The sequence below is a fragment of the Esox lucius genome, chromosome 5 (assembly GCF_011004845.1).
Source record: "Esox lucius isolate fEsoLuc1 chromosome 5, fEsoLuc1.pri, whole genome shotgun sequence".
Lineage (NCBI taxonomy): Eukaryota > Metazoa > Chordata > Actinopteri > Esociformes > Esocidae > Esox > Esox lucius.
In genome coordinates this window covers 25,625,044-25,637,835 of record NC_047573.1, presented here as the reverse complement: position 1 = coordinate 25,637,835, position 12,792 = coordinate 25,625,044, and the positions used below count along the sequence as shown (strand labels likewise).

General features: G+C 43.0%; 1 protein-coding gene across 10 annotated transcripts in view; it reads right to left on the bottom strand.

The window, feature by feature from the left end:
* si:ch73-103b11.2 (myosin phosphatase Rho-interacting protein) overlaps positions 1-12,792 on the bottom strand; it is a 72,863-nt gene that overhangs the window by 19,586 nt on the left and 40,485 nt on the right. For 7 of the 10 annotated variants that reach the window (XM_020046578.2, XM_020046575.2, XM_020046576.2 and 4 more), the window contains exons 4-6: positions 4,689-4,840; positions 2,467-2,551; positions 739-792 (exon numbers count right to left, since the gene is read on the bottom strand). In XM_020046578.2, coding sequence (XP_019902137.2) covers positions 739-792; positions 2,467-2,551; positions 4,689-4,840 — 291 coding nt within the window. The remainder of the gene's footprint in view (positions 1-738; positions 793-2,466; positions 2,552-4,688; positions 4,841-12,792) is intronic. The other 3 variants (XM_010905000.4, XM_034292498.1, XM_029120136.2) reach the window with 1 other exon arrangement.

The window sequence follows — 12,792 nt, the reverse complement described above, 5'->3', positions numbered from 1 at the left end:
AGAGTTCATAAAACAGTTCTAAAATCTTGAGACTTGAAAAATACTAAACCATACATTTGCAAATAGAACACAATACAACCAAGTCCTAGAAAATGAATATTAATTGTTTCATCCTCTTTTGCAATAACTTAAAACGATTATACAGTCATCTGGCTTACTAATGCCCTAGATTAATACTTAATCAGGTAGTTTACTGACTTCAGGTGCCAGAAACCAATAGTTAACTCATCCATATTTGAGCTACATTCTTTAGAACCATAAATGCTGATTGTCCACAGGCTTTGGTATATGATGTGGTACAGGGCTGTATTCAGGCTCATAGCCATGGCACATTGGCAATACACGACACGCTCTTAGCTCCATATTGCGTAATTGCATCCTCAAAATAAGACTGAAAATGTTCTAATAATAATAATACTCTGACTTTAAAGGTTTATGGAAGAATTTACAAAAGTTTATGGATATGAAGTGTTTGATGCTTGGTATCTCAGAAGTATGCACTGCGTTGATAGAACCTTCTAGTCCCAAGATCTCGAGGTACAAACAGAAAGGAAGTAGAGAATCCTACTCTTTTAAACACAACACACGTTACTGATCCCTGATTGACTTGATCTGAAACAGGAAAGATGTATAAGAGCATCCACTTTGATCCCCCTCCACCAGGATTGATTAGAATGATTGTATTTGGGATTGTATTGCCATTCAGAATTGAAGTATATTGAGTTTGTCTCAACTTACAGCATGACCATTCATGTCACCAGTGGAAAACCGGCGACTCGGACTTCGAACTCCCTGCCAATTAAACAGAGTTGATGCAGTTAAGGGCGGACCCATTGCTGATGCTTACCAATAACAATAAGTCTTCATAGTTAGGTGGGCCTAACAACGGAACCAATGGGGAACAATTCCAAAGGTTGGACTTCTCAACAGGGATGACGTTTCTCCACGCTGTTGACCTGTGTGTCCAGCTGTCTTAGCAGACTCTCTCGTTAAAGTCCTTGCTACTGCAGAAACATTGATTTCATTTCATGGCCGGATACCTTTTTCAACTAGACTGGACCATAGACAATCACTCACGTTTTCAGGGAAAGCAAGCCTTGCCCAGAACGGTTTCTGCTCACCCTCATGAAAAGCTAGCTATGCCAGAATGGTTTCTGCTCACCCTCATGAAAAGATAGCCATGCCAGAATGACTTGTCAAGCTACAGTGGACTTAACCTCTCCTTGTCAGGTGATATTTACCTTGGAGCCACTTCCCAGAAGGCAAACAGGTGTTTCTGTGTGACTATGTATTTACCAAGAACCGGCATCTCCGGTGAGACACATGTAAGCCCAAACAGCACTGGTTAGTCCTGGCTGCAATAATGACGGAAACTGATCTGGAGCCTGTAATGAAAGTGTCATCACACCCCCAAGTAAACAAGCTTAATTGCATGGCTTGGCCTTGACTCATTGTATCATCTATCTGCAAGTGTCTCCACCGGAATGTAAATGAGTGTCATTTCCTCAACATATATCAGGAAGTCTGTTTTGGAAGAACAAGTTATACTTCTGGCCTCCGCTGGCAATTTTTCTGACCCAGAGCACCGGTAGCCAAGGTTTGGCCTCTGCATTTGTTCTGTGGATTCTGTACTAAACATGGCCAGCTAACATAAATAATTACTGCTACTGAGTGGGCACTGGTTAGAAGAAGGGCATATAGACAGAGGAGGCAGACAGAGAAGAAAATTTGACAAAACAAAAGACAGACAGAGGAAGCAGCTGCCCTCACTGAAATATCAAACTACAGGAACACAGGTTTTAGAAGGTCAGATGCGGTATAAAAGTGAGGGTCCTCCCTCTTTCCCTTAAGGAAATGAAACTGTTACTGTCTTTATTAAACCCAGAAAGCGGGTCAGTCTGTCTCTGTCCACTGGCATTAGACGACCCAGCCAATGAGCTTCAAAGCCAATGTCTACCCCGTTACAAATCAAAACGAGGAAGAAAGGACAGTAAACTACCGAGCCACAAAGTGGGTGGTCTCCAGAACTGGATATCCAACACCATGACTTCATCTAGTTGGTTAAACTGTGATTACCGTAATGTGCTTTTGCATTACACACTTTCTTTTTATGTATCTAGCTCTGATAGACAATCTCAGTAGAATACACACGTTCTGAAAGGCAGATTTAATTGAACATTCTCTAGGGCAAAAGTGTTGTCATCATCAAAACCTGTTCGTTTTAACTTAATAAAAGAACATGTCTACATACCAAAACGGCCAAACACACCAAATCATTATGATTCATGCTCACCACTTGGCTAAGAAAAGGAGAGCCCCAAGGCGTTTGTCCAACATTGACCCTGGTACATTAGAACCACTCCGTCTGGTGGATGCATTATCCAAGACACAAGTCATACACACCGTTCAGTACTGGAGTGGATGATAAGTGGATGATTAGTCATCCCAGGTTGGAGGGCACTGTACCTGAGGAGTGGGCGGCTCCACTTTGCGCTTTTTCTTCTGGTTCTGTTTGTTGGTACAAGGATAAACCATCAGGGCCTCCTGCCACCTGCAGACACACAATCAAAGGAACAAAATCCCTCATGAGCGAGAGGGCCAAAGTAAAAAGATAAAACCTACACCAAACTCAAGACTGACAGTTCCCAAAGAAGGTTTTACATCACAAAGAATTATCAAAAGGTTTTGGAGATTTCCCATGAGCCAGTCAGCAAACAAAACCCCTGTTCCCAGACATGACCCTGTCGCGACCTAAAACAAATCATGACCTGCCAGCTGGTAAACTACTGGTTATGGTCTGTAAATTACACGTGTCAGACACTAATCACCAATCAAGCCAAGGTAGGTTACACTTTAGCTAGCGACCAGTTAAGTACTGTCTGTGTGAGACCCACACTTTATTCTCAACACCTACTCTCAAAGTCACTGAATTACACATTCTTCAATTGGCTGTGAGAATCCCCAAAATGGACAACTCAAACAACAATTCTCATTTAAACCTTTTAAAATAATAAAAAAATACAATATTCAGTCTGAATACAGATGAAGGTTTCCCCCCAATCTCTAATGGCCTATATGAGTTGTAAGGTGACAAATCTATGCGTAGTAATTTGATAATAATTTGATAATTTGATAATAATAACAATATGTTACCTATTCAACAGTTTCATCCTATCAACTGTTCCATAAATGAATAACTAATGTTGATAAACAGTTGTGGTAGTGATGGCCTAATGTCATGTTTGTGTCGTGACTAACTGAAACAATAACACAATGACTAATGGTACAGAACACAAAATCATATCAAATATCACCCCATTATCTGACACTCTTAAGGGTGTGAAAACCTATTCAACGGTCCTGATCTATGATCATCAACACTGTGGCACAACTGAGTGAACATGATCTAGCCTGCACAGCACTCTACAGCCCCTTTAATTATAGTCATTTCACCAGTGCGATCTAAGGGTTTGGGACAGGTGAATATTTTTGTCACGTTACGGCAGATTAGCCTAGAGATCAAGATCCTTTTTTTTTTTTATGATCTCATTACGTTTGCCAAGATTGAGTATGATTAAAATTGTAAGTTATTTACAGCTGTAGTACAGCCTAATATGTAAATCTCCCCGAGTGGAGAGAGATTTGAGATTGAAAGTGAATTTTGGAGCTGTCCCTATCCTGTGTGTCAGGCCTAATCCCCCCTCTATGGAGGAGACTGGTTAGCAGGGTGGGGGACAGCCTGAGGCTAATCCAGACCATGAGAAAAACCGAGAAATCCCCTTAAACTGGGTGTTTGTCACTGGCCCAGCCCCCACCAGTCAGATGGCAATAACACTGCCAGGGCCAATGTGTTCCCAGCATGGCAGGGATCCAGGTACAGGGAGGGGTCTCTGGGAAGTGTGTCAAGAGGTGGGTCGTGAAGGACATTCTAGGCGAGGGCAGTGAGGTTACTCTGTTATGAAATGCAGGGAAGACAGGAGAAAGAGGCTGGTGGGTTACGAGGAGGACGGTGTGTCGGTGTGTATGGCGACTGAAGACGGAGAAACTAGAGAGGTGAGAAGCTGATTGTAACAGGGCAGTTTGTGTGTGTACGAGGAAGAGCAATGCATTGTATGTATTTTGGCTTGGTGAGAGATTTAGAGAGGTAGCGAGTGAATGAGGCAGATGGGAGGCTTGGAAGAGGTAGAGGGGCAGTGGAAGAATGTGCACTGTCATTGCAGCAGGGAGTGCACTTTGAGAGGGAGAGCAGTTCTGGATAGAGACAGGAGGGGGCAGAGATGTACACACAGCAATGGAACAGCACGCCTGTGAAACATAACTTTCTCCTCTCCCTCTCTCCAAATGTCTTCCTCCCCACAAGTCCAATGACCTCTAGGACAGGACTCTAGACAAGACATCCTCCATTAATGTTTCCCTTTCATAGGGGGATGCAACACGCCGTCAGTCTGCTTGTGGGACTGTAAGCATCTACTTCTCCAGTCCAAGGATGTCAACTGAGAACAGCCAGAATGGAATAAGGAGTGGGTGTCACAACAATCTAATGAGATTCAAAATGTGGCTTTCTGACAAGCAGGTAAAGGAGTTGCTTTTGATGTGCTGTGACGGCGCTACTTTCTAACAAAAAAAAATCCAATAACAAACCTTGTTTTTATTTACCTACACTGTGCGCTGGTCACCGCATTTCTTACCCGTTGATGATCTCGCGGCACTCGGCCCGTATGAAGTGCTCTCGGTCAGGGGTGAGGATGCACAAGGAGTTCTTCTGGCCAGTCCTGGACTCCCCGTCTATGACATCAGAGCACTGGTTCATGTTGATGGTGCCCTGGGGTAGGGTGCTGGGCTGCAGGAGCCGGAGAGGGAGACAGGCAGTCAAGATTGAGAAGCAGTGGGTCTATGGTGCGTTGTTAACCCCCTAAAACCTTTGGAAGTTTTGTTGTAACACACTAAATAAGCAGTTTCTAGTCAGCCCAATTTAAAAGATACCCATGTTCTGGGGATTACTGAGTGAGTGGAGTTTGTGATGTCATAATATACAGCATAGTGGGATTTGTGATGTCATAACATACAGCATTGTGGTGTTTGTGCTGTAGTAATATACAGTATTGTGGGGTTTGTGATATCATAATATACAGGTTGGTGAGGTTTGTGAAGTCATAATACACAGCATGGTGAGGTTTGTGATGTCATAATACACAGCATGGTGGGGTTTGTGATTACATATAATACAGCATGGTGAGGTTTGTGATGTCATAATATATTGCATGGTGAGATTTGTGATGTCATAAAATGCAGCATGGTGGGGTTTTTGATTACATAAAATACAGCATGGTGAGATTTGTGATGTCATTATATACAGAAAGGTGGTTTGTGATGTCATAATATACCACATGGTGGGGTTTGTGATGCCATTATGTACAGCATGTTGCGGTTTGCGATGTCCTTATGTACAGCATGGTATGGGTTTGTGATGTCATATTAAACACAGCATGATATGGGTTTGTGATGTCATAATAAACACAGTGCGTGGGGTTTGTGACACCATTGAGCTTCACAATTTGAATTCTCTCCAGTACTTTTAGAAACATTGCAAGGTCACACGATCATACAGTGCGTGTGAGAGAAAGTGCGTTTCATTTAATCCACACGAGGGTGGCTAGCTTCGCAGTGTAAACAGCTATGCTTGGGTACATGAATCCTTTAACCTTCAAATCGACAAAAACAGCGAGACCAGTGAACTAGTCAAGCAACAATACAGGCAAGCATATTCTCACTCAAACGTTTCTTTGCAGGTTTAAGTAAATACACTATGAGTGTGTGGTTAAGGCTCATTGACAGTGAATAGAGGAGGCCGGCAGGGCTGCAGACAGATTAAGAGGCTCCATCTGTAAGTCTTTCACAAAGTCACTTGTGGAACACACAAGTCCTATTACACATAATACAGCTATTCACAAATCATGCACACATCAAACAAACACGTGTGGACACAGACCTTACCTCAAGGACACACTGCCTTGTGTGGAATTTGGCTTTGGCTTAGTCTGACCTACTCCTGACTTTTGATTTAGCCAGAGGATAGCCCAAGACAAACTTGAGTAAGCAGCGGGATTTAAAGGTTTTTCTCAAATGTGATTAAGATGAGTACTACATGATTAGGAACAACAGGGACTGCCCCAAGCCACAGGGCCTTCTCTACTTCACACCAGAAACAAACCAGAATTACAGGCACCCAAAATGCCACAAGGTCCTAAACATCAGTGCCAAAGACCCATAGATGATAAAGCACACCACCCATCGATCAAGAAGGTTGAGGGTTGAAGAGGGAGACCAAATTAGAAACTATCAGGGTTTAGTCAGCTAGTGACAGAATAGATCAAGCCTCAAAAGCCAGGACGGGCAGTGCAACCATGCCCTGTCAATCACTGGGCAATATAGTCCTACCAAGGCTCTTTGATGTGGAGAGCAAAGTCTGTGACTGACACTTTATTTCAATCCCGCCCAAAAGTGGTTGAGAGGCACAATTTGCCCTGTCACTACTGCTACTGTCCTTTAAAATTAACTGAGAACTGGGTTAAAAGGAACATGTCCGTTTCTGTTGACTGACGGACAGGAGTTAGCCCAAATCTTAAGAGACCTGGGGTTAGCTATTATAATAATCCTTGCTCTATCTGTGCATCTCACGGTTGCCTCTGGCCTTACAGAACCCTGTGGTGTGTGGAAGGACTCTGAAGTCTGGGGTGAGAGGCCAGTGCAACAGGTGGTTCAGACTGACAGACAGGTGGACAGACAGCTGAGAGACAAGGCCAATGGCTGCTTCAGACAGACTACAAAGAGACCAGCGGCAGCTTGACCCGAGACCCTGTCAAACTCAGCCGAGAAATAGAAGGGGGAGGGGTCAGACACGGGAGAAGAGAAAAGGAGGCAGAGAGACGTATGAGCTGTTCTGTCAAGGCCTTCTACGCCTTCAGAGAAGGCCTACAGGTTGATACCAATATCGGCATTGTTTATATAGATTATCACTTTGCATTACTTCATCACTTTTTGTTATATCGTTTTAATGGTCTTTCTATTTAATTTATTCTGCTTATGTTGGAAAGAGAAGGGAAGAGAATATCCAATAAGAATTTCTTTTTTTAAATTATTATATTAGAATGTTAGCAAACAAGCACTGATTCTCTTAAATTAGAACATGCACTGATTCTCTTAAATTAGAACACGCACTGATTCTCTTACATTAGAACATGCACTGATTCTCTTAAATTAGAACACGCACTGATTCTCTTACATTAGAACAAGCACTGATTCTCTTAAATTAGAACACGCACTGATTCTCTTACATTACAACAAGCACTGATTCTCTTACATTAGAACAAGCACTGATTCTCTTACATTAGAACAAGCACTGATTCTCTTACATTAGAACAAGCACTGATTCTCTTACATTAGAACAAGCACTGATTCTCTTACATTACAACAAGCACTGATTCTCTTACATTACAACAAGCATTAATGCTCTTGCATTAGAGCTTGGTTATATGTCGGACACAGCAAGTGTGAGTCAGTGATTCTGTGATTTTTCTTATATTGCAGTTTGATGCAGTGTTTTGGATTATATTTTCCCCCACAGAAAGCTTATGTCCAAAACAGAGTGATAAGGATGAGAGTAGGCAGAATACCCGTGGAGGTAACGCCATCTGTCCGTGTAAGCAAACAGCGCCAGTGTCTGTTAGTCCGTCCTTGAAAAGGGCTCAAAAGAGGACAGGCCAAAATATACCTATTACATTTTTTGTGGACAATTGTCCAAGCCGCTTAAGCCTTCAGCTGTAAAAACGGAGAACGAGATTCTCTAGAGACCCAGAAATGCATCAAATCTAATGTGTCGAGAATCCACAACAGGGACTTTGATGAAACATACACTTATGCTGGTATTACAACATGGACTTTGTTGTAATAGGGGAGACTAAACTAGTAGAAGCAGAGTATGTGTTTGTATGTGTCTGTGTGTGGCATTGAAACACGGGACTCCACTCACACGTACAGTCCCCCCCACAGCCAAACCGCAGTCAGCTGAGTACTGTACACCCAGGCCTTTCCATTGACAAGCCCCCACCCAGCCTCCAGACCCAAACCCCCACACGTCCCCCAGTCCCTTAACCGAGTCTGGGTCCCTTCTCCTGGGCCATCACTCTCCACAATGAGCCCTTTGTGGAGCAGCACCAGCAAACACACAATGTGGGATTGTCAACCACCACCACTCACGCCCCCTTTTTCCTCTCAACGAGGAAGTGACCAAGATTTGACCAAGACACAGAGAGACCGAAAACAGCCCGTCTTTTGTATTTCAACACGTAGATGCGTGGAAACGTTTTGATAAACAGGGTAAACAGTTTGTCTCTCCAGTTGTTCAGACAAAGGCCTGATCAGTGGCTCCACACGACTCAATGCGCAACGTTGAGACAGAAATAGTTTTGGGGTTTGTGTGTCTGGGTCGTCACTTCATTCAGGCCCTAGGCACACTCACTTTGCACGTAGCCACGCTTCGATAACAAGCATGGGTGCAGGTGTGGTCTTGTTACACTCTGGGCCAGTGGCTGTTTCTTGGCTCGTATATAAAAGGCCGCCTAATCTATTGGAATATCCCAACAACATTGTTGTCATAATTCTCACAGAGTTACACAGGAAGAACAACATACTAACCCATGATGACAGCCTTCTCGGGTGTTGCAGTGATTAGTAGGCAAACGCTAAACACGCACAACTCTCACCTTTACCCACTCTAGACTCCTATCATCCCGCTCTCTAGCACTCTCTTCTATTGTTCATCTCCAGATGCCGCAGCGAGTTGGATTGGAACAGTGGATAATTTGCGGACCATTCATCCTCTGATTATAGAACATCTTCATTAAGACACCAACATTAGACAACACACTGGGAATCGGGAGAGCAAAGCCGAAGAGATCTGTTGTTCCCATAACGGCATTTTGGAAGAAAATTATGTCTTTCCTTTGGCAACAAGCTGTTGGCTTTTTATTATTTAGGATAGGGAGCTAATTGGCTTCTTTTGTCCATGCTGAAGGTTGTCTAGCCGAGTTTGACCAGACTGAATGCTGCACTCCAATGAAACAATGTCCAAATGTAGGAAATACTTTTTAAATTCCATACAAAGGAACAGCTTTCCCCTAAGCATAAGCCTAGAAATGAGAGTCAACAAAGAGGAGCTTGGGAAGATTGACAGTACTATGTTGCACGCAATATTGTTATTGATCGCTATGGTCTGTTTCAAGAGCATTAAGGCTAGCATTAAAAAGGCAGCCTTTTTCTTCTAGTATTAAGGATGCAGTTCTTTTCCTACAAATAGGCCAAATTGGAAAACACGGGTTTTAATTATCATACATGAATTGGCAACAAATACACTGGTATATCAGTTCCTGCGATGATCATATCCAATTACAGTGTTGGCTGATTTGAATGATGTCAACTTCAGCATATCCCACCAGATTATAATAAACATTGCAATTGTTGGATAATTCTCAGTATTTTGTCCAACAGCTTCCACATGTCACACCCCTGCATAGGTTTCATACTACACCTCTGGAGCCAAGCCTTCACCTTCCAACCGTTCAAAGTTCGGTTTACCTCCAATGTGCATGGAAACCCAAACAACCTCACACTCCATTCAATTAAATTGATTACACCAGAGATAGCTAATACAAGGGTGTGCTGAAAACCTAGCACTACAAAACCTGATTGACTATGGACTTGCACGTGACTCCGGTTCAACTCCTTTCGGTTAAAACCGATCAGCTCAATTACGCAATCAATTGTTCCTTGGAGACACAAAACAACAAGGGTAAACACACTCGGTCAACACGGTGGAGCAGGCCAACACCAGCAGCTACAGGCCAACACCAGCAGCTACAGGCCAACACAAACCCTCAGTGCCAAAGAGATGGAGTCATATCCTTCTTCATTCCAGGAGAATATGAACACTGACACACATGCAAAGCTAGACACACACACACACACACACACCTCCATTAAGTAAACAGGCCAGGTAAAGCAGAGCTGACAGATAAGATTATCATCACCCAAATAACTATCATCACCACATCCTATTATCAGGTAGTCCTCACATCCTGTCATTTCACTCCTGCAAAACAGTGAAACGGCATGCCAACATACAGTGTCCGTTGTATAAATCAACATCATTCCTCAACTTTGATTGCGCTGACCCTAAACCCACCCTTAATATCAGCCCAGCCAAACTGAAACCTCCATCAATCATGCTATGCCATATACTGGATATCAGGTTATCTAGTCAGGCCAAGTAAACGTTGGTTCACCTCATCCTGCTGGAATGTGTTCAGAAGGTTCAACTGAATTCAGGGCATCAACTCAAACTGGAATGATCCAGCCAATAGATCAGCATAAACTCAAACTGGAATGATCCAGCCAATAGATCAGCATAAACTTGAAGTATACTGAAATATATTTTTAACCTTGCATGTGTAAGGGAGTCAAGAGCATGCAGTAAGCTCCCTCCACAGCTTGAAATACAGCGGATGGGGCCCATCAAAAGGTACTTTTTTGGGTTGCTCAACATGTTTTGTAAAGAGGGTAGTTGGCTCAAGCAACATGTGGGGTACTTGCCTGACGTCTGTAACATACACTACCATTCAAAAGTTTGGGGTCACTTAGAAATGTTTATTTTTTGTCCCTTGAAATAACATCCAATTGTTCAGAAATACAGTGCAGACTTCGGCCATCTAGGCAGAGTACTTCCTCTGTCCAGTATCTGGGTTCCTTTGCCCACGTTAATCTTCTATTTTTACTGCCCAGCCTGAGAAGTGGCTTTTTCTTTGCAACTCTGACTTGAAGGCCTGAATCCCGGAGTCACTTCTTCACTGTTGCCGTTGAGACGTAGTTTTGTGGGCTATTTAACGATGCTGCCAGTTGAGGACCACTGAGGCGTCCGTTTCTCAAACTAGTATTACAGTAAGTACTGTATGTGTCATCTTGCTCAGTTGTGCACCCGGGCCTCCCACTCCTCTTTGGCAAAGCCAGTTAAGGTGTCATGTGAAAGGAGTACTACACGTTCTACTACATGTTCTACTACACGTTCTACTACACGTTCTACTACACGTTCTACTACACGTTCTACTACACGTTCTACTACACGTTCTACTACACGTCGGTTTCTTGGATTATATATATTTTTTTATATGGAATAGCCTCATTTCTCAGACCAAGAAAAGACAGATGAGTTTTAGAAGAAAGTTTGTTGTTTCTGGACATTTTGAGCCTGTAATTGAAACCGCAAACGCTGATGCTGAAGATACTGAACTATTTTACAGAAGGCCAGTTTTATTGCTTCTTTAAGCAGTACAACATTTTTCAGCTGGGCTAAGACTCACAAAAGGTTTTTCTAATGATCAATTTAAAATGATAATCTTGGATTAGCAAACACCATGTCCCATTGAAACACAGACTGATGGTTGCTGACAATGAGCCTCTGTACGCCTATGTAGATATTCCATTGAAAATCTGTCATTTCAAGCGACAATAGTCATTTACAAAATTAAACATATCTACACTGTATTTCTGATCAATGTTATATTATTTTAATGGACAGAAAATGCTTTCAAAAACAAGTGACCCCAAACTTTTGAATGGTAGTGTATGCATGATCGTTTTGAATGGAAATACTCATTTTATCTATTAAAATAAGACCAGTGAGGGGATCTTTAAATTCAAAGCTTGTTGTCATGAACTAAATTAAATGAATCAGATTACTTTATCTGGATTTATATGGGGGACAATATACTATAATGTGTGTTAGTGCTTTGGAGATGGAGAGAAAGAATTCAAGTCTTTCTGACAAGGCCCTCCTGATTTGAGAGCCGTGGGTGGTTTAACACTATGTTTGCTGGACAGGATTGTGCCAGAGCTCAGGATGCAGAGGAGGAGGAAGAGGAGGATGAGTTGGAGGATGAAGATGGTATAGTAGAAAAGCTCTATGTAATGTAATACGTATGTTGTCATGCCATCTGTTTATGTATTGTCTCATTTCCACATAACTGCTGCAGTGTGGGTGTACGCGTGTGTGGGTGTGCGCGCTAGCGTGCATACATATATGTGTGTGTGCGCGCGTGTGGGAAAGAGACTGACACAGAGCATGTGGGGGAGAGTCTGTCTAAATGTCTGATTCTGTCTGTGTATATCTCTCGAAGAATTCCCTCTCACTCTGTTTAATATCATGTTTTAAACCATTCAGCAGATGCTTTCCTAAAGCAACTCACAGTCCTACAAGTATAAATGTTTTGCGTATGGCTGGAATCAAACCCGCTATCCTGCCGTAGCAAGAGTCATGCTCCCCCAAATGAGCTCCGGATGATCTCCGTCTATGCCTGTCTTGGTAAGAGGTAGCCGGGCAGCTGGAACAGGTGCTGTAGGGGGGGGAAATCACGTCATTTTCAGCTAGACGGCCAGACGTGAACTCCGAGTGAGTGTGTCTGTGTGCATGTGAACAGGTTTGTTCAGACCTGTCTGAGACAGTTGCCTCACTCATTCTCCCGTCCTGGTTTCCACTGTCTGCACTCCTTTGTTTCCCTTACTGTTCTTTCTTTTGTATAGACTCTACCAGTTTCCCATCAGTCTCATCTGTTAAGCCCTACTTTCGCTTCTTCTGCATTTCTTTTGGGATGAGCCATCCATCGTCCCGCCATCACTGCTATCGCTTCGTCTGGCTGCCACTGGCTCACTCCTTCCTACTCCTCTCCGACGCCCACCTGCGTT